The sequence below is a fragment of the Mastigoproctus giganteus genome, chromosome 8 (genome assembly GCF_048544385.1).
Source record: "Mastigoproctus giganteus isolate SK-2022 chromosome 8, ASM4854438v1, whole genome shotgun sequence".
NCBI lineage: Eukaryota > Metazoa > Arthropoda > Arachnida > Uropygi > Thelyphonidae > Mastigoproctus > Mastigoproctus giganteus.
The window spans coordinates 63,249,672-63,273,485 of NC_143582.1; the positions used below are offsets into that span (position 1 = coordinate 63,249,672).

A 23,814-nucleotide genomic window follows, 5' to 3' on the forward strand; every position below is an offset into this window, starting at 1 on the left:
CATAGTAATATCAGAGAAGCATCTATCTGAGGCTGAGAAAGTGTAAAGCCACAGGGCAGATAGTGTACATACAATTATACTAATAAAGGCAAGTAAGTGTGTCCAACCATGAGTAATGTTAATGAAATCACCATCAGATTCAGGAATTATTCCTTTGGACTGAAAAAGTGTCAATATCACCCCAATCAAAAAGGGAGAAGCCAGTGAAGTGATAGCCAATTACAGATGGACCGATGAGTTTGACTTCTGTAGTTGGTAATATTATAGAATCTATGGTTAAAGAAACAATACAGAACTATTTTGACAAGGATGGTATCTTAAATGCAAACTTTGACAAAGCAGTTAATGATCAGAACCAGGCTATGCTGCTTCAAACATATTTGGAGTGACTGCAAGCATGGTCTAAAAAAATGGCAGCTAAATTTGAATGCTACCAAATGCAAAGTATTGAACTTAGGAAACAGAAACCCACCAAAAGGAAAAAAAAAAAAAAAAAAAAAGACAGTTTATACATAGAGAGAAAGAGAAATTAAAGGATGCCCAAGATGAGAAAGCCTTGGAAAATACGACACAGAAAGATATGAAGTCCATCATATAGTGTAAGAAGAGGCATTTATTTTAACGGCAAAATGGGTATATGGTGTTCTATTTGTGATGTATAGGAATTTTACAAGTATTTAGTGCTGGTGTTAGTAACAGCCACATGGTGCAAGAAAGCCCCTGGGCTTTTGCTGCACTAGCCTAAAGAAATTAATTAATTAAAAATAAAAATAATAATAAAATAAAATAAACTACCTATTTGATTCTTTCCTCACATAGGTACCTACCCAGTTGACCTCTGAATTTCCCCAATCTGTCAGCCTCAACCACCCACAGAGGCAACTTATTCCAGTAATTATCAACTCGCTGGGAAAAAAAAAAAAACTTCCTACAATCTAGTCTAAACCTCTTCCCTCATAATTTGAATATATGGTTCCCTTAGTTCCAAAATAATTTATAACAGTCAAAATTTCATCCTCATTCATTTTACTTTCTTCTGTCACAGCCCTATAGATCTTGATCTAATCCTGTCTAAAGTGCCTAATTACCAAAGTATAGATAGCCCACATAGTCAAAGTATTTCCTAGTAAAAGAGCATCGATATGTTCATACGGATGCCATTTTGCTGCTCTCGTCAAGTGGGTTGCCTGTATTGAACCCTTTCTAGAAACTTTTTTTTTTTTTTTTAAGTGCAGTTTTGGACACAGTATTCCAAATGTCATACAACTGTTTTGCACTGTGGGATTATGACCTCCCTATTCCTATAAGCAAATGTTTGCTAAATCATCAATAGGACACCATGGGTCTTGTTTATCACCTGTCTGCACCCCATATCATAACCCTCTATTTTTGGGTTACTACTGCTTAAGCATAAGATCTTGCATTATGTTTCATTAAAATATAGCTGTCACTTCTCTGAACATCCTTTTAAGCCTATCTAAGTCCAGGGGTTCACATCTGGTGAGTATGGGCTTGGCACACCCAGGGTCCTGAGCTGGATATCATCATTCTTCTCTTCCTTGGTGATTCCCTTCTACTTCTCTCTCTCTCTCTCTCTCTCTCTCAGGGTAACTCAGGATTTTTTTTTTTTTTTTCAGCTGGTGCAGCAAAAGCCTCCGGCTTCCTTGCATCATATGGCTAATAATAATAATAATAATGCCATCCTTTAGCATTAGCAGAGACACATGATGCAAGAAAGCAAGCTTATACAGCATCAGCCAAAAAAAAAAAAAAACCCCATTCCCATTTCACTGATCCATTCATTCCAAATGTTTGTCTACTTCTGCCTTGAATTTATTTAAGGCTATCAACTTCCACAACAACAGATGGAAGTTGGTTCCAGCAATCAACCACCCGCTGGCTAAATGCAAACTTCCACACATCTATTCTACAACTGTCTTTCCTTAGTTTGAATCTATGCCCCCTCAGGTTTGTAATCTGAGCAAGAGGAAGAATCCCAACAGCATTAAACCTGCTCAATCCATTCAAGGCCTTATACACTTCAATCAGATCATCTTGCAGGTGCCAAGTCTCCAGAAGCTGCAATTTGCAGAACTTTAGCCTTTCTTCATAAGAGCACCCCTTTGTTCCCTTCACCAGTCTTGTTGCCCTTCTTTAATTTAAAATTACCTCACCCTTTTAAGTTTTTTTTTTTTCCATCAGAGCTTAATTGAATAGAAAAAAAAAAAAAAAAAAAAAAAAAAAGCTATGGTCCTAATACTCATGAAAGAAGAAACTTTGTTTATTTCCTTAAGATACCATGGTATTTCACAACTTTTAAACAAATTATAATAATAACTTCCTTGAAAGGATAATGCCATTCAATCACTGCTTTAAAATAGCAGTGACTCAATTTTTAAGTAAAAAGAAAATTATCTTTTCAAGTATGCCATTTGTTTAATAGTAGTGTAATACCAAGGAAAATTGAAAAAAAAAAAAAAAAAAAGTATGTTCTGTTGTGAGTATTAAGGATAGAGAATTTCAATATATTGTTTAAACTCTGCAGGCAAAAACACACACACAAAATAATGAGGCAAGGATGGACCATTATTCTGTTTTTCACTGTGTTCATTAGACCAAATAGCTTTAGATATATTGTATGCATTTGAGTAGTCACTTCATTAGGTGCAATTATCCTTTTCAGGCAATGGAGAACACCTACAATGGACTTCCCAAGTCTCAACCCTGTGGGACAAGGTAGAACGAGCTCTTCAGAGTAGAGATCCACAACCATCCAATTTACAACAACTGTGTGATAAACAACCGAGTCAATGTGGACCAATATCCCTGTGATATGCTTCCATCACCTCAGTGAGCCTATACCACAACAAATTCGGGTTATTCTGAGAGCTAAATGGGGACCAATCTGTAATTAGGTTGATACAACTAATGAAGTGTCCATCCACTCTTTAAGGAAAGAGTTGAAAAGTAATTTCACTTAGTTCAAAACCATAGCATTGGGTGGCACAGCAAATTCCAACTAGATACTTCATGTAGCTAATAGTTCCTAGTTAGTAAATGTGCAGCAGCATTTTTACATGGCTGTTTGTTTACAAATCACATTGTTTTAAATGGAGTATCTCTGAACATTCAGTTCAAACAACATACCATTACTGAGCTTCTGACTGCCAAAAATTTTAGACCAATCAAAATTCAGCAAGGCAACTGATATGATTCCAGTGAAAAATTTAAGCAGGTATGAAGAGAGCGTTGGGCCCTCAGCCAAAAGAATTTTACTTGAATGGAACTCCTTGTTAAGTGCTGGACAACATGTATTAAGTTAGGTGGGAATATATATGCAGAAAAATTATGTTGCATATTAAAGACAACTTTTTTTTTTTTTTTTATCTACAAGTATGTTTTTTCTTCTTTTTGCTTATCTCTATTCATAAAAGTTATGCAATTATAGGCGTTACTTTTCATCCCACACTTGTAATTTTTGAAGTAAAGTTATTAAATGAATAAGGCTTCAACTTTATCTCAAGTTCTCCTGATCAGTAATGAAAAAACCTTGTCTATAACAGTGTGGGTGCAAATCTCATTGGTGACCAGAGAAATTCTTAAAGGTTTTTCAATCAGGGTTGTAGTTAGTCAATCTCAGGAGGGTGTGTAAAGTCCACCAAATTAGTTATTCCAGGTTTTTTCAGCCAGCACAATGTGCACACTGGCTCATGAAGGCATATCATATGTAGTTAAAATATACACAGCCCATCTACTGATATAAGAACCAGTACACTATGAATATCAAAGTTGGTACTCCAAGAAGCCTCTAACCCACTGGTTTTCAACCGGGGTGCCGCAACAACATTCCAGGGGTGCCACGTAATTTGGGCTTAAGTTACTTAAACTTATTATTATTTTAAATTTATATGTTTATTTAATTATAAAAATGTGTACAGTATCTTTTTAATTTTGTGGTCATCTATAATTGATGTTTACTTAGTACCTCTATATAAAGAATAAAATTATATACTGTATATATATAATTTGTATTATGAAATGTAATTTTTATAATTATATTATTGTAATAAATATCATATAACATTTATATTTTTAATATTATATATATATATATATATATATTGAATAGGGGTGCCGCAAAATAAAATAAATTACTTAGGGGTGCTGTTATTAAAAAAAAGGTTGAAAACCACTGCTCTAACCAATCAAATGTCCATACTGTTGATAACTGATAAATGGACTCAGCCAAGGAGGTGCCAATCTGGCTAAATTGAGCCAAAGAAAATCATAATTTTACCATACCTATAGTTCTGCATTATTTTAGTTTGAAAATTAATTGACAAATATGACAATTTTGATTAAATTAAACTATATCATTTCAAAATAAAATTATTAAATGAAGAAGGCTTAAATTTTATCATGTAATAATTACTAATGGGAAAGAAGCTTCACTGGTTCAAAATTACTTTAAAAAAGTAAAATATCAGATAAGAAAAAAACAGGAGAAAAAAAATATAAGGGAGAAAAAAAACAAAAAAAAAAAAAAAAAAACCAAGGACTTTCTCTTTTATTACTCTTTTATTTACAGTATATGATGAACCACACAAATTATGTTATAGTGTAAATTAATAACAATTAAATTTTGGTTAGAGTTATAAAGGAAGTTTCAAAACTGTATACCTCAAGTCTCACACACTATAAAAAGTTACCACTCTACAAAATGGTCATATAATGGCCTTTACCCAGCATCTTAAAAAACACAAAAAAACTAAATCTTATTTCACATTTAATATACATATTAATATGCTACTATTTTTGAATTTTTGTCTTCTTTCATTCCTCAAGAAGAACTCATACAAATATACTTACTTCTGGCCAAAGTGCTTCCACCAGCTGATCAAGAACTTTCTCTTTTATTACAGAACACTCTGCATCAGTAAAGGCAACTGTGTGTTTTGGAGAGCTGCTGTCGGGCACTTTAAAATATTCACTAGGGCTTTAAAAATGATAATGACAATCAAAAAATAATCAAATCAGTACAATTTTATTTCTAAATCAACAGCTACACATTTTTTTGTATACATTAGAATATATGAACTTCACATAAAAAATAAAAAAAAAACTGGATTAGGGTTCACAGTAAGCTTAAGGGATAACTATATACTTTACTGTCTCTAAAACTCCATCAGTCAAGTAATCAGAAGCTTAGAATTCACACTGAAGCCAAAAAGCAAAACAATAAATTTTGACACCTATGGCCAAATACCAGAAATGCAACTTTGTTTTCATAAAAATAATTAAATTATAATATTAATTAATATTTTGAATTAATTATATTATTTAAATTATAATTAAATTTAAAATAATTATTAAATATAAGATGATACTTTTATTAAAAAAAGACTTATAATAACTGATTTAGATAATAATTTTTTATTTTTAAAATAAATTATAAATTCAGTTATTCTAAGTTTAACTCCATTTGGTGCCTATGATGTCCTGGCACCTGTGAATCGAAGCCACACATGCTATATCCTAGTTACACCTCTACTGCCAGCTACTTTTTTTTTAAAGTGCATTTGCAAATATGTAAAAGTGCCTGTCTTCATCATGTCCGTCCATCCATCCATGTGTGTGTGTGTGTGTGTGTGTGTAACAACTCGACTCCCATTGGACAGAGTTTCAAGAAATTTTATAAATGAATATTGTAGAAACGTTTGTCACGCTATCCCAAATTTCATTAACATTGATTAAATAGAAATCAAACAATTTTTTTTTCCACACCTGAAGTTATCTATGCAAATGAAAGTATGTTTTTCATATCTGGACATTACTCAATAATGAAAAGTCAGATACACACCAAATTTTCAGTGTATGTTCTCTTAGTCACCAGGAACATTTCAGACCAAATTCCACAGTTCCCCAATCCAGTTCTTTCTCCCCCACACACACATTATACATATTAAAAAAAAATAAAACACGTTAAAACAATTATACACTAATTAAAAAACTACTGATCAGCTAATCTAAGTTACCAACACACTACATTCTCTTGACAAGGTGATCTGCATATCAAAATCATTCACATGCACTCACATTAGAGTTGTTGAGGTGCTGTGATTGCCAAGGTTGGTCTTAGGAATAGGCCAGCTCGGCAACTGCCTTGGCTGTCACTGGTTACAGGGCAGTAAAATTCAAAATGTCATACCCATAATTTTTTTGCAAATCATTATCTCTTATTATATTTTATTAAAAATAAAATATTTTTTTTACAAAAAGTACTGCTTTCAGTATTTCCCCTCTTTTTCAAATTGTGGACCCTGAAAAGGTATATTCATACCTTCCACACCAAGTACTTTGTATTCCTTCACGATTCTAACAGTTCTACTTTTTGATTTCCAGATAGCAGCCATTGCATGATTCCAAACTTGGCATAGTGAATGAAGAAAAAAACCATTCCTACATTCTTTCTCAAAATAATTACAGTCATCCCCCCATTTTGCGCAAGGGTTACGTTCCAGGAAAACACCACGCAGTCCAAATCCACACAATGCAAAGTGTAATTTATGTGATATAATGAGGGTACTGTACCTGTACACACACAAAAAATAAATAAATAAATAAAATAAAATAAATTGGAAAAAAAAAAAAAAAACAACTGTCTTCATTTGGTAAGAAAAAAAGAAAAAATTAGAAATATGTCCATAAAATTAATCTTGCTAATACCTCTAGATTTTTAATCTAAATTGTTTCCGGCACTTTTTGAAAAAAAAAAATTAGTTAAAATTGTTTGCTTAGAAGCAACACTGTTTTTCTCTATAAATTTCTTCATACGGAACTAAAGCTAATGATAAAGTTCTGTGAAAATTTAAACTCCTCTTCAAATTAGAATCCATATCCAGAGCTTCTTGGCTAAACTGATTTGCAAGTCTTAAAAACTCAGTTAATCACTTTGTGGTCAAATTTTTATGTGCATCTTCATTTTTATCATTTTTGTTATCTTCTTCTTTACATTGCAAAAAAATATCATTCACTGATAATTGTTCTCTGTGAAATTCAAGGACTTCTGTAATACATATCTGCTGGTTCCAGTTCTTCAAATTCCTCTCCGCTAATCATTTTGCCAATTCTCACAATTTCAACTACTTCCGGCATTTCAACCATGGCTTCTTTAGTGCAGCTTTGTGGCCACAGCTTTTTCCACACTGCATTTATTGTTGAGTTCTTAACTTCACCGGTAAATTCAATATTTTTTACAGCACCAAGAATGTTATAATTCTGCCAATAATCTCAAATTGATAGACTGCCTATTCCATTAGTAGCTTCTACCAATTGTAAAAAAGTTCTTAGGTAATAAAGTTTAAAGGAAGCTATAACACCTTGGTCCATCGGCTGAATTAATGAACTTGTATTCGCTGGAAGAAAGGTAACTTTTGCATCTAATGCAGAAGTCTTACAAGAAAGACTTCTGCATTAGATGGACCAGCTTCTTCTTCTTCTTGTAAGCAATTAAAAATCTGCAGAGCTTTGGCGTGAATAACATCTGTACTAAAAGGCATTCTCTTTTGATTAAGATCTTCTATCCAGAAAGAAAGTAATTTTTCAATTTTCTCTATTAACGGATTTCTCACTTTTGTAGTGCTTTTTGCAGCCAATGATATTATTATTATTATTACAATTAGCCACATGGTACAAGGAAGCCTGAGGCTTTTGCTGCACCAGCTAAAAAAAAAAAAAAAAATCCTGAGAGAGAAGTAGAAGGGAATCACCAAGAAAGAGAAGAATGATGATATCCAACTCAGGACCCTGGGTGTGCCAAGCCCATACTCACCAGATGTGGAACAGATAACTGAACTTTTAATTTTCTCAGCATTTTTCCCTAATTCGTGAAATGCTAGATTCATTTATGCTGTATTTCTTGGCCAATGTCACAACCTTTTCGCCATTTTCTAACTCCTTAACGATTTTTAATTTTTCCTCTAAATTAATTTTTTTTGTTTTAGCTTTCTTCATTTTAGGCACTAATTAAACACACACTTTATATAGACAAGAAATATTAAATCAGAAAAAGCAATGCTTACAGATTAAAACACTTTACGTTGCACGAACCAGAAAAAGATTCTGAAGGGGAGTTTCTGAATGAGGAAATTGTTTAAAAAATAACCAGACAAACACACCACCGTTTATTGCTATGCTTGGTTATAAGAATCAGTTTTGAATGCTTTGTGATATTTTCTAAAGCACATTTCTGGAAGTCACGACCATAAAACAAAAACAATTTGCACTTTCCAGTTTATTGGGCTTTTCTGTTAGTGCAATCTAATTATAAATGGGTAGTAAACGCGATCTTATTGCATTTGCAATAATACCAACAGCTGGAATTCTGTAGGATTTTACATTATGGTGAAATGTGTTTCTCCTTCAATCATGGAAAAAACATAAATGAATTTTCAAAATCTGCTCTTCATTCCTATTTTTAAAATCGTAAACAAAAAATCACACAAGTAGTGAAACTTGTCGTGCAATCTGAAATTTTGGTAGTAAATACCTGGCCACGCAATAAAAAACCACACAAATTGAGAGATGACTGTATTTACATTCACAATTATTTCCTGTGTTGTCAAGGTCTGCAAAACTTTAGAGTTTGTGCATGATAACTGTAGCATGTGAAGGGTAAAAAGATTCTGCAATAAATAAAGGCTAGTAGGGAATATGATTAATCACTACTGATTGATTACTTTACATACATGATATTATTCATCTTCATCATGTAGGAGTGGCTCAGCATCTTTATATAACAGTCAAATCAAAATTTGAATGCATTACTTGTATTTGTTTGATTTCAATCAGATGATAAAGCAAATTTCAATCAGCAAGAGCAGAATCTCTCTCTGAAACATTCTACTCTCACTAATTTTTACAGTTATTTGCTGATTTTAAAAACAAATTTTCAAATGCAGGAATTGAAAGACTGGAAAAATCTTGTAGTGATACAAGAACATGGACCCTCACCAAAGCACACTGATTCACAAAGAAAATGGACTGAGTTTGAAATTTTGAAAGTTGTCTAAATAAAAATCAAACAAGAGATATGCAATTGCAATGGTTTGTTTGTTTGTTTGTTATTTGGTTTTTAGGAGCATTAGCAACTAAGGCCATATTGCTCCGGGATATGCGGTGGTCATTCCTTGACCTTTCCGCATACTCCGTATTTGGTGGTGACGGGCTCGAACCCCGGTCTAATCAAGAAGCATGTGCTACGCACTGCTGCTCCTTCCCACCTGGCTACGGAGGCGCCCCCAATTGCAATGGTCAATTAATAAAAGAAAAATTGCACTGGCAAAGTGCAATGGAATGCACTTTAGATAACATACAATTTAAATAGAAAGGGTGCAAGAATATTTGCTGATACTATTGAGGCAACATTAGGTAGGTCAGAAAACTGCTAGCTTGGGGAAGGAATACTCGGACTAAAAGCCACAGGCATTGGTGAAAATGATTCTTGCATTGTTTCTGCTGGAATGTGCAGCAGTCTGGAAAGCAAGGTGTTGGGGATTTCAAGGCATGCTGTGAGTCATTGTGGGTGTTAGGGTAACTAAGAGTAAGAACAGGTGCATGTACACCAATGCTGAGAGCATAGTTAATGAAAGTGATTAATTTGAAGTGTTGTTCAAGTCATCATATGAAGACATTGTTGAGATATCAGAGACATGGTGTTACTCAGATATAAGGAATGCAGAATTTGAATATGGGGAATACAATGTGGACAGGAAGGGCAGACAGATGGGGGGGTTATGCTCTTAGTTAGGAAGCACATAAAATCTAAGGCAGTCCATCCAATTAACATGGGCAGACAGAGAGAGAGAGAGAGAGAGAGAGAGAGAGAGAGAGAGAGAGAGAGAGAGAGAGAGAGAGAGAGAGAGAGAGAGAGAGAGAGAGAGAAATAAAGCAATTTATTTTGAAAAAAAAATTAGTAACTATATTTTCTCTATTGGTAGAAATAAATTGCTTTATTTCGTTATATTTCTTTATTACTTATTTCTTTATATCACTATATTTCGCTATTTGCCATATGCGCTATTCTCCAGAGTACCATCTACCGTTCTGCATTGGAACCGCCGCCTGTTACAAGTAAATCATATATACAATTATACATATAATTTGCTAGTTCTTATACCCAGATTCCAGAGGGCGCTACGGTTTTTGGCATCATTTTTTGGCTTGGATTCTGATTTCATTTCACTAACCTCCGAACCCAGAGGGCGCCCACATCCACCAGCATCGGATAAATAATACACGTGCTCCACTTCTCGGTCTTTCTATCTTCATGTTCACCGGTGGTAAGCATACTTACTTATATATATTTTTTACCAGGAATTTGTTCTATATATATCAACCATTTGGTCCATCATATCTACTTTATGCATAGTCTTTATTATATCTTCAGTTTCCTATCTGCTGTTACAATATATCTCCTACATCATATAGATATGATACTTACCATAAACCAGGATCTCTTTCTTTAAGGGACGGGAAGTTACGCTCCCAGTTTCTTCCCACGCACAATTGTATTCTCCCCTTTTTCTATACTTTTAGCCATATACTATAAAACCCTACTTTTTCATAACCTCATGAACTAATAGAGCAATTCAAGGGGGATTGAGGTACTATTTCTATTCTATATCCTATTTCCGTTCTCCTTCCTTTAGCACATGCTGCCTATTCAACATAAAAAATATAAATATGTAACTACAGTGGATGGAAATCTAACTCTTGCTCTATTATTTACTTTATGCGACTATGCTTTCTGTCGGGCTAATAGTCATCTCGCCCGTAAACTACGAATCAAAAATCTGCTTATTACCAGCATTAGGCCATGATATCATATCATTTCTAAACGTGCCTTTACTTACTACATTTCGGTTTATTATCAACTTTCGGCCTACATTTCATAATACTGCTAAATTTCTTAATTCACTATGATCTCATTTTTATGATACGGCTAAATTTCTTGATTCTCTATGGTATTACTTTATTACCATCATACCATCTTTTATATCTATTTGAAACTAGCTTTACGGGTGGTTGACAACAGAAACAGATAGCTACGTTAATTATGGGCTGATATATTGGGAGGGTTAGCCCTAGATAAAGTCCCTTTCAATATATCTACTAACCCATAATTAACACAGTTTATATTATGTTATTTTTATATTTTATTTTATATTTTTTATATTTTTTGCTCTATCATATTTTGCTCTATCATATTTTGCTCTATCACATTTCTATTTTTGTCGCTACCACTACTTTATTTCGCCTTTTACCGTTTTACTTTACGTTCTATCTCATTTTGTTCTACTCTCACTTTACTTCTAGGTTTTTTGCTACTGTGCCGGCGCTGGGACTTTACACGTTACTTGGGTGTTTTTGACGCACAGGTTTTCCGCAGCCTGTACCTAATCTCACTTAACTTGCTACCTCATTGCCTATCTGATAAATTTTCTATCATATCTAGAACATATATATATATATATATATATATATATATATATATATATATATATGTGTGTGTGTGTGTGTGTGTGTATTATTATAAGCATTTATATTGTTATTACGTTTAGATGTATGTATTCTTTTAGATTTATGTGTTCTTTTGCGCAGCGTTAATGCCATTGTTTATGCCATTAGGCCAATAGTACATTATATGTGCCAGTATATAATCGTTTCTACTTGTTTTAGTTTAGTTCACTCACACACACGTGTGTGTGTGTGTGTGTGTGTGTGTGTGTGTGTGTGTGTGTGTGTGTGTGTGTGTGTGTGTGTGTGTGTGTGTGTGTGTGTGTGTGTAGATACAAATAGAAGTATAATTCAGATGTTGCACATTATAAGTGAACTAATAGTCAGGTGGACATTAAATTTTCGGCACATTTTGTTAGATTCTTGAAACCTTTTAGGTCCGAATAATTCTCGGAGTCCCCCAGGGTTCAGTGTTGGGCCCATTGTTGTTTTCAATATTTATTAACGATACCGATGAAGGCATATCAGGCTTAATTGTCTAAATTTGCAGATGATACAAAAGTTAGCAGGGTAGTTAATGTTGATAATCAGGGTATACTACTGCAACAAGATCTATAAAAATTAGAGAAGTAGCAAATGAATTTTTACGTTGACAAATGCAAGGCACTGCCTATGGGTAGCAATCCCAGAATAACAAACCTACTGTATGGTATCACACTCAAGGTAGTAGAGAAAAAAAAAAAGGACTTGGTGTAATTGTGCAGTCAGACATTGTCTGAGGAATTGTCTGAGGGGATGCAGCCAGGCTGCTTGGGACAGCTCATGGGGTTTTGTCAATGATATACAGGAATTCTGTCAGCAGGGATAAGGAGGTAATTATTCTTCTATATAAAGCAAATGTAAGTCCACATCAAGTGCTGCATATAGAAAACCTCAATTTAGAAAGGAAGTGAATGTGCTGGAAGAGCAGTGAGTACAGAGAAGAGCAGTTAGTTAATAAGAGAATAAAAGGTACTCCTACCAAGAAAGACTTCAGTTCGGAAATTTGCAACATCTGGAAACTAGGCACCTGAGGAGATCCGAATGACATGTTTAAGGTTGAATGGACTGAGTAAGCTAAATTTTGATGGTATCCTTATTCTTTCTCAGACAATGCATATCAGGGGACATAAATTTAAACTGAGAAAGGATGGTTGCATGATATGTGGAAATTAGCTTCAAGACAGGTCATCGACTGTTAGAACAAATTTCCATCTGGTATTGTTGAACTGGGAAATTTCAATAAATTTAAGGAGAAATTAGACAAATTATTTGAGGGGATAGACTAATGATGTGGGAAGTGTCTTTTTTTTTGGCTGATGCTGTATAAGACTGCTTCCTTGTATCATATGCCAATACTAATATATACAAACAGAAGTATAATTCAGCTATTTTTACACATTACATGGGAAGGAAAAGTCAGGTATACACCATTTCTGATTTCATAGTCCTTCTCCTCACAAACTTTGTAACATATTTAGAACAATAACCCTAATCTTTTCAACATTTCCCTTTTGGAGACCTTTCTACCTTTCATGTCAATAGGTTAGCCCATTTTCTTGTGGATTTGCGACCCTACCTTCCAAGAAGTACTGCAACAAAAATGCCACTTCACAACTACCTAGCATGTGATTATCAGTATGGTGAGGTTTCAGTAAGGATCCCTGAGTACATATTTTGATAATCAAACGTCCAAAATGTAATGCAATGAATACACTCCCTAACTTGTTAGAGCTTATTAATAAGAGTAAATAGCAATATTGCTGAGAACCTGTCATCTTCATATATTTAAAATATTATAGTGTAAAATGAGGAAGTGTTGCATTTTCATATACTAATTTTTTTAATCATTGAAACACCATCACTAATGGTGATGGTGTTTCATGATAAATAATAAGACAAGAATAAAGAATACAGTATGCAATATAATCCATTTGAATGCCTATTTATCATGAAAACGAACTAAAGTATCCCAAATTCTTATATTTAGACATAATAAATATTTTATTATTTATTTGATTCTTCTTCTTCTTCTTTGTCCTCGCCTTCTTCCCATGTTCATATGGGGTCGGCATAATACTCCATTTCTTCCTCCCTCATCCGCTCCTCTAAAGAACAACTTATACCCTTCATCGAGCTCTTTTGCTTTATTTCGCCTCCACCTAGTCTCTTGTAGGCATAGGATCTTCACTCTTCTTCTTTGGATCAAATCCACAATCTCTCTGCTCTTTCCATTCATCGTCCCAATGTTCAATGTTCCTATTCTAACACTTTTCAACTCCTTCTTCATCTCTAGCTGAACTAACTTCTTTAACCGGACCCGTCCTTTGTTCAGTAGCCCTGACACATCTACTTTCCATCAATCACCTTTTGTTTTGGCATAATTTTTACGACCGGATGTCCTTCCTGACGTCAACCCTCACCATTTATCTGGGCTAGGGATTTAAGTTGCCAATCTGCCAAGCCTTACGTAGCTATATAGAAGTGGTAGCTCTTATACAATGGTGATGTTGCAATTTAATAATTTTACGCAATTTATGCCGAATTTCTAATCCCACTGAACAAGCAGGTGGCACTGCTGTAGTTCTTTTATCTCATGAAAATGGCTGACTCGGTAGAATGACTGTGACCTTGAAAATAACAGTAATAAATAACTCAGCATTAGTGTAATTTGATCCAATTACACTAATTAAATTTTATTTAATTAGTATAATTACACTAATTAAATTTGATTTAATTAGTGCAAATTACTAATGTAACTTTATTGCACAAATGTTGTGAAATCAAATTACACACTGTCTTGAATAATTAATTGTAGAAATTTACAATCCAATGATTTCTCATTAAAATTTCAATAGGCATATATAAGTTGTAGCATATATAAGCATACCTAATGGTGCGATAAAATTTTTATTTTAACTGAATTTATATTGCAAATTTAAAGAAATGTTTAAATTTCTTACCTATTACACGATGCTAATAGCTCTTCATAATTTCCATGTACTTCTATAAGCTCTTCTGCGCACTCAGCAACTTCATCTGATGCATCTATGCATTCATTACATTTACTCTGGTTTTCAGCATTTGGTATTTTGTTCTCCAGTGAAAGGCACTGTTTATTATTGGGAGAAACATCATGAACAAATATCTGCCTGCCATTTACTTGAAGCCTTTGAAAGCAAAGAAGAAACTACTAAAAATTATTTAACTCAAAGGAGAAAAAAAGAAAAAAAAAAAGAAAAGAAAGATGATAAATGTATATGTAAAAGGACTTAAATGCAATTTCTTATCCTTTTCTCACAAAGACAGAGTTCATTCTTATTCTTAAGCAAAGGCATACCTAATTGTTATTTATTCATTTAAGTCTCTCTCTCTCTCTCTCTCTCTCTCTCTCTCTCTCTCTCTCTCTCTCTCTCTCTCTCTCTCTCTCTCTCTCTCTACCTAAAGCTATTTCTAGTTAAGAAAGAGAATCAGATACTAAAAAGATGATTCTTTTACCAGTGATTTTGAAATTTAGCCCATTACTTTCAATTTTTTTTTCAGAAAAGAAATAAAAATTGCACATGTAATATAGCCTATATATATTTTTTTTTAGCAGTGATATGATATACCAAGATCATGGTTACAGTGGGCATGAATTCATCAAGAATAATGTAATTTAGTAAAAAAATGTCATGTGTGTAAAAAAAATCATAACTGTAAACTCCACAGAAATAATGAACAAAAATGGAAAGACTAAGTTATTTGTACAAATGTATGAGGGGTGATCATTTAATTCACAGACTGGTGCAAGATCCTATCTTTACACACTTTCACCACCATCGTACTCACGCATTAAATACTTCTTGCAAGTCATTTTTTGAAAGACTGTGAAGTGCTTCCGTTATAACTCTGCGGGCATCATAGTGTCAGACATGAAATGCTTGCCTTTCAGAGCTTTCTTCAAATGTAAAAACAGGAAGAAATCACACAAGGCTAAGTCTAGTGAATAAGGGGAATGTGATGGAACCTATGGCAGTAATCACTGCCTGCACAATATTAGCATGAATTCATCAAGAATAATGTAATTTAGTAGAAAAATGTCATGTGTGTAAAAAAAATCATAACTGTAAACTCCACAGAAATAATGAACAAAAATGGAAAGACTAAGTTATTTGTACAAATGTACGAGGGGTGATCATTTAATTCACAGACTTGTGCAAGATGGAGAAACCACTCCAAACCTGAAATTTCTTGACATTTCTCACAAATGGTGTAGCAAAGTTTGACTCTGAGAACCTCAGACTATGGTTCCTTATTCATAGTTGTCCACAAGGCACAAAATGTTTAACAAGAATGCCTTTTATGTCAAAAAACACAAGAACCATTTGTTTGTCAGCTGAACGAGAAGCTCAAAATTTCTTAGGTCTTGGTGAATCAGTATGCTTCCACTCAGTAGACTGTTGTTTTGTCTCTGGATCATAGTGAAAAATCCAAATTTCATCACAAGTCAATATTCAATTTAAGAAGTTCTGAACCTGTGTTTCAAAACAATCAAGCATTTCTTTGCATAAGTCTACTCCTTTGCATTTTTGTCCTGGTGTCAAATTGTGTGGAATCCAGGAAGCACAGATTCACATTTTCAGGTGATCTTTCACAATATTGTGAGCACTACCATATGAAGTGGACATTGTAACAGCTAATTCGCGAAGTGTAATTTGCCTGTCTTCATCCAAGATTTCCTAAGCTTTTGCAATCTGCTCAGGAGTAGTTGAGGAGGAAGGCTGACCAGGTCTTGGGTGATCTGCAGACTCACAGCCTTCACTGAATCGACTGTGCCATTTAAATATGGGCGTCCTACCAAGACACTCAACACCATACACTTCATTCATCTCTTTAATTGTTTCTGATGCATTTTAGCACCGTCTTACAGAATAACAAATCACATATCACTGTTCAACCTGTATGTCCAACAAGATACTTGCTTCAAAACGATCATCAGTGACATGCAGCTAAAAAAAAAAAAAAAAAAAAAACCTCTTCACTGAACACTAGCTCGACAAGTACTGGCAAGCGCACATGGAGTCTGCTCAGTAGCAATCAGGGAGAGCACCTTTAGCGGCTGTTATGGAAACAGGAAGTTCATGCTGTAAACAAAATCTTGCACTAGTCCGTGAATTAAATGATCACCCCTTGTAAGTTGAGATTTTTTGGTTTTATATATATATATATTTAAAAAGTGCAGTTTGGTCATGCTACAGTGTTTAAATAACTAACAGGGCACCAAAAAATAATGCCACACTTCTTAAGAGGTTGTTTTTCTATTGCCACCCAGCCAACCTGTCAATTGCCTTTTCTATTATCAGAGCACATGGTTAAATATAATCATTTAGCACACCTCTTACAAATGAATAGCATTTTAAATGATAGTTTTAGTTCTTTCTCATGAATGGTTCAGTAAAGCTTGTGATTCAAAAATGAAGACCTAGGAATAAACTACATATAATTTTTTATTGATGCCTCAACCAAGGTTCCATTAAGTTCTACTTTGATTGTTTGCCATCCTGTATAAAATTCTTCTGCAGGAGTTAGCAAGTCATATTTTTAGCATTACAGTGAAACTTGCACTACCTTACACACTGCATACCAATTGTCTCAGTGCCAGAATGTATAATATACCTACTGTGCTATTTTATTGACGCTGTTGCAGCCTTTGACAAGGTACCAACTAAGCCTCTATTGGACCTTTTACTACCTTGTCCATCTCAGGTCTGGTTCTCTAACTTTAATTTCTGTTAAAACACAGGACATTAATCTTTCCGTATGGCAACAGCTCTTTTATCTGTTACACCAGTTTCGGCTTAGCCTAAGCAGATGCCCTATTACTATTTGTTTCATCCATTCTGTATTGATTTTTCAGTCAAAATTAATTCCAACTTCTGCACATGTCTTTTTTTTTTTGAGGAAACTGAGATCAACTGAGTTTTTTTAGATTAGATTAGATTGAGCAGTTCGGACTGTCTGTCAATCCTTTTTAAATAAAAAAATGCATTCAATTTGAATTACCTAAAATTCCTGCACTTTAAGAGTAATAATCAAGTCAGTACTAATTCCTCCAGTTGAGTCTATAGAATTTTTGGACATTTGCACAGAGTCTAAGCACAATTTCTCCTTACACTGCTCATGTTTAAGACTTTCTATCTTGAATGCATTCTGTTTAATGAAATATGATCATACATTAATTTCTGACAGAAGAATTGTCATATAGTAGTATTAGTATTAATAGTGACAAATGATGCAAGAAAGCAATTTGACAACAGCATCAGCCAAGGGGGGGGGAACCTTCCAATTTCACTTATGCATCCCCTCCAATAGTTTCTCTAGTTCTTCCTTGAATTTATTCAAACTACCCACTTCCATAGACTGTAATTTTCAGAAAATATGTATAGAGGAAGGTTGTTCCAGAAAATGGCAACTGAATGAATAACTGAGGAAGATGGAAAGTTTGGTTCTGTGAGTTTGAAGGAGGTTGGCTGGGTGTGGCAAGTGTTCAGACTGTTTTGAAAGAGAGAGCAGGAATTATAGAAGCCGATTCAGAAGAACAGTGCCCATGGAAGTATCTGTAGAAAAGACATGCAGCAGAAACAGATTGTTGATGAATCAGAGAGTGGTGAGACTGTTAGAGATGAGTCATTAATTAACCTCACTGCCCTCTTCTGAATGGAATCTAGAAGCCTGAGAGAGGCTTTGGGGGCACCACCCCAGATGCAATAACAATATTCCATGGTATGGTGTATTTCTGATTTGAACAGAGTGAACAGCTGTTTGGAAGAAAAGTAAACCCAAGAGCAAAAGAGAAAACCATGTTTCTTAGATGCAGAGGAAGCAATATTTGTAATGTGCTTGTGCCAAGAGAGATTAGAATTCAAGGTAATCCCCAAAAGAGATATATCATCTTGCCTAGAAATTGGAGTGTCACCAAAGATAAGCATAGGAGCAGAAGAATCTTTTTTGCAAGATATAAGACAGGACTGAGTATTAGAAGATTTAGAAGGATTAAAATCAACTAAGTTGTCTTTGCCTCACTGGACAATTACCTGGAGATTGGCATTTAAGAAATTGGTAGCGGATATTCGAGAAGTTGAAGTGATTGAGCAGGGTGAGGTTTCTCTAACTGAAAAGTGGATTGCAATGTGCTATCATCAGCAAAACTATGGATAGGATTTCCTGTCAATGGAAGAAGGTCATTAATATAAAAGAGGAAAAGAACTGAACCTTGGAGGACACCAGCATTAATGGAGAAGTTAGAAGACAGAGAGCAATCTATCATCACCCTTAGTGAGCAGTCAGAGAGAAAACTGGATAACCAATTACAAAAAACAGTTGGCAAACCTTAAGATTAAAGATTGTTTAGAAGACCTTTATGCCAAACACGATCAAAAGCCTTTGAGATGTCAAGAGCAACTGCTTGTGTTTCACCGAACATTTCCATTGTATTTGTCCATAAATGGGTAACATAAGCCAGAATATCACCAGTGGATAGACACTGGCGGAATCCACACTGGCGATCATTTATCAGACCGAAAGTTTCTAGATAGTTTAAGAGTTGGCGGTTAATTGATTTCTCCATTACTTTAGAAAGAGTAGAAGTAATTCCAATGGGACGATAACTGGATGGAAGGGATTTGTCATCCTTTTTAGGAACTAGCTGGATATGAGCAAACTTCCAAGTAGAAGGAAAAACACCTTTGGAATAAGAAAGTGAAATAAGAAAGTGAAAAAAGAAGTAGGAGTAAGTTCAGGAGCACAGGTTTTGAAAACAAGTGGAGAAATACCATTGGGACCTGGAGCTTTCTTAGCATCAAGATTCGTCAAAATCCTTCTGGCATCCTTTTGACGGAAGACCACAGGAGGCATTGAACGGAGCGTGTTGGGAATGGTGGGAGGTGTTTTACCAAAATCATTAATACATCAGTTGGAAGAAAAATGGGATGCTAGCAGGTCAGCTTTATCCTTGGCTGAAGTGACAACAGAACCATTTGGTTTGGACAGAAGTGGGAGCAGAGATGGGCAAAAGTTGCGGCCAATATCTTTGGAAAGAGACCAGAATGCTCGGCTACCATTAGGGCAAGAAGCAGGTTTTCTACTCTTAGCCTGTTCAAACTCTAGTTTAGACTGATTAATAACTGCTTTACAATTGTTGCAAGCTTTGGTGTAGGCAGAAAATGAAACTGAAGAATTAGAAACAAGCCAATTAACGATATGCAACATTCTTCTATTGAACAGCCTTAGCACATTTATTGGAAAACCAAGGTTTAGATAAAGGATGAGATTCTAAAGTGGAGTGTGGAATAAAGGTTTCCCTTCCTTCAAGAATAATTTCACTAACACGATCTGAGCAAGCATTGACATCAGAAGTTTTGAAACAGTAATCCGACCAAGGAAAAGAAGAAAAGAAATCTCGCAGGTCATCCCATTTTGCATTCTTGTAATGCCAAACAACACGAGGTTGGGAATAGCCATGAGATAAAGGTTCCATTGGAGAAGAGACAATCACCAAGTTGTGATCTGAAGTGCCTAAAGGATCTCTCACTTCAACCATGTACTTAGAGGGGTTGTTTGTGAGAAAAAGATCAAGCGTATTGGCTGTATGATTAGGATTGTCCGGTATTCTTGTAGGTAAATGAACAATCTGTGCTAGGTCATTAGTAATTGCAAAAGCCTCAGCATCACGAACAGCTGGGTCTATGTGACTACAAAACGGAAGCCAGCTGTAGTTGGGAACATTAAAATAACCCAAGAAAATTACCTCACTGTTGGGAAAGTTGGACTGGATGTTTGTTATTTGGTTTTTAGGAGCATTAGCAACTAAGGCCATATTGCTCCGGGAATATGCGGTGGTCATTCCTTGACCTTTCCGCATCCTCCGTATTTGGTGGTGACGGGCTCAAACCCCGGTCTAATCAAGAAGCGTGTGCTATGCACTGCTGCTCCTTCCCACCTGGCTACGGAGGTGCCAGTTGGACTGGAGAAAGTCAAATTGCAAAGAGAGGAAGTCAAAGAGTTCCAAGTGATTAGTGGAGTTGGGAGAACAGTAGAGACAACAGATGAATTTGACAGAATGAGGTAGAGAGATTTTAAGCCAGAGAAAGTCAAAAAGAGGAGATTCCAAATTACCAAGTCTCTGACAGGGAATATCAGAATGGACACATGCACAAGTACCACCTTTGAGGCAAAAGGAATCATACAGGGAATAATTTGGGCAACTGAGATGAGCATTGGTTGAATCACCTGATAACTGAGATTCTGTCAGAAAAAGTACATGGGGTTTGGCAGACTGTAAGTGGAAATGGACATCACTGAGATTAGAAATGAGACCACGTATATTTGTGAAATGAACTAGGACATGTTTGGGAGGTTTAGATCTTTTTGTAGATAAATTTGCTGTATTAGTTTGACAATTCATGGTGTCTTCAATAGTAAGAAAATGAGTGAGTAAGGGACTTTGCTGTATGAAGTAATGAAATTTTTGGATATGGCATACACATGGTAAGAATAATAGAGTAAATAAAGTAAGAATAACTGCAGGAAAAAAAAAATAATTAATTTAAGAAAAAATCAAATGTGCTTCAAATGTAATGTACTGCATACATTACCTAACTTGTTCATTATTCATGTTAATTGTTATTCGTTGGAGAAGGTATTATTCATTATTTATTGTTTTTATTTGGACTTCAAACAAATTATCCCATCCTTTCTTATAACCCGCTTCCCTAATACCACATTGTATATGGTATGTACTATATGGTTTAAATGAAGTCTTCAGCTAACTGTTTCCTCTTGTATTAGGGAAAATGCAGAATACTGGTTTCTTTCTTTCATCATTAACTTTTTTTTTTTTTTTTTTTTACTTTTCATTATGATGAAAGTTAAGTATTAGCTAATCTTGAAAAATATCCAGAAGTAAAAAAATGTTTTTATTAAGTACAAGAGACCATTGACAGCTCCCACAGCTGTTGAAAAACTTTATCTTTGCCACTATTACCAATCTGCCTAAACTGCATAACTTTCTGACAAAATTTCTGAGAAAAGCATTGTGCTGAAGGTGAATTTACAGAAGATGGATTAGACACAGCAACATATTCATGTTATATACACACTGAAAAAAATAGGAATGGCATCAGTCAAGGAGGTTGGCCATCAAGTGAATGGCTGGAGCTTAAAGCATGCACAAAAAACTGCATTTCCTAAAATCATAATTATTTTTTCCCTTTTAATTTACAATTGTCACACCTAGTAAACAATTATTTTGAATAACACTACATATAACACTATATTTGTAAGTTACAAATAAAAAATGTATTTTTAAGAATAAGAAATTTATTTGAATAACAAATTAGGTGAACAATTTATTCTTCTTAATAAAATAAGTTTCATTGTGAATAACAAAATTATATTTTTTTCACAAATAAAATAAGCATTTTTATTCTTATTTATTTTTAATAAATTTTGCTCAACACTGAAAACAGGTACATTCACTTTGTGAAGTAACTGATTATGATTATTATTAACCATATGGTGCAAGGAAGCCTGAGGCTTATGCTACACCAGCCAAAAAAAAAATTCTGCATTGCATTACCCTGAGAGAGAGAGAGAGAGAGAGAAGTAGAAGGGATTCACCAAGAGAAAAATGATGATATCCAGCTCAGGACCCTGAGTTTGCCAAGCCCGTACTCACCAGATGTGAGCCCCTATATCTAACCAAAATGACTTTTATCTAACAGCGTAATTTATACTTATTATAAATCAATCAATGTTGAAAAGGAATTTTGTTAAAAATTAATAAGACAAAGCACGAAAATGGCAACAAAAAAAGTTAACAAAAGGTAAGAAATATACACATACTCGAGTGCTTCAGAATCTTCATGCATACTTCCATCACACCCTTTAAAACCTTTCCTAGGGACAGCTGGAAAAAACTTCACACTATCATCTACAGGCTGAATAATCTGATGACCAATGACCCTATAAAACACAAAACTATCTGTAATATAATAATTTATTTTGTACAAATATGATGCAGTAATCTTTTATTGTTCAGATACAAGTAATGCACCAAGAAATATGTCACTTCTGATATGAATACTGTAAATGAAGAATTAATGTTTTACATGTGTTTTAAACTTATTTCCAATATGAATATTTGCACTTTCTTAAAGGATAAAAAAAAAAACACACATCCACAACACAATTTTTATTTCCCTTTCCCAAAGAGAAATAAAAACTTTCTTGGGCAATTCAACATGAGGAATCCTACTTAAAAGTAATATCACTGTTTCTGAAATAAACCTTAATTGTAATTTTAAACATTAAACGTGACTGTTTTTATTATAACTCAGGGCTGTCCAATTCCAACTAAGAGAAGGCCAAAATGAACCTTGGGCTTATGGATCATAAGCCCAAGTTAATCATATACCGGTTGGTTATAAAATAAGTTTCCCTATTCAGGAGACCCTAAGTGTCAAAACAGTTAGAGATAGCACTGTGAAAATCGGTGAGTATGTCATTTAGGGTATGGGGAAGAGTTTTGGTGAAGAAAAAAAATTTGTTCAAATTTCTGCTACCAGGGGAGAAATTGGCACACTGTAAACATGAGATACTTAGGATTAGATTTTAACATCAGAACTTAGAAATTAACAGATATTGTTCTATGTGCCTTCCTTCACTTGAGATGACATTCTGAAAACGGAGGACTGCGTGTGACGCAGTATCGTGTAGCATCTCATTGGGGATGTTAGCTACATGCTGTTTAATGCTTGCTTTCAAATTGACAAGCATCTGTATGCTGCCATGATAAACTCAGTCTTTCAGGTATCCCCACAGCCAGAAATCGCAGGATTGAGATCTACTGATAGGGCTGGCCAGAACTGCAGAAAGTCTCTAGAAATGATGCGATCATTTACAAAATGTTGAACGGAGCAGTTCCTTCACTTGTCGACTGACGTGGGGGGGGGGGTACCATCTTGCATGAACACTAGTCTCTAAGCATTGCCTTTCTTGCAGAGCGGGAATAATGTGATCTCTTAGAACAGCGCAGTACTGTGCACTAATTACCGCACACCTCACAAGGCCATGAGATGTACTCTTCAAAGAAAAATGGTCCAATTATTAACTCTGCTCTGAATCCACATCATACTGTAATGTATGGATTTTGTAGTGGTCTTCCATGCACAGCAGATGGACAAGAAGTTCCCCATATTCAGCAGTTTTTGTGTATTT

The 23,814-nt window shown here is 34.7% G+C and overlaps 1 protein-coding gene across 1 annotated transcript in view; it reads right to left on the reverse strand.

Annotated features, from left to right (window-relative positions):
* LOC150081574 (primary cilium assembly protein FAM149B1-like) overlaps positions 1-23,814 on the reverse strand; it is a 168,715-nt gene that overhangs the window by 88,950 nt on the left and 55,951 nt on the right. The window contains exons 6-8 of the mRNA XM_090379417.1: positions 22,441-22,560; positions 14,520-14,726; positions 4,870-4,996 (exon numbers count right to left, since the gene is read on the reverse strand). Of these exons, the coding sequence (XP_090235543.1) occupies positions 4,870-4,996; positions 14,520-14,726; positions 22,441-22,560 (454 nt within the window). The remainder of the gene's footprint in view (positions 1-4,869; positions 4,997-14,519; positions 14,727-22,440; positions 22,561-23,814) is intronic.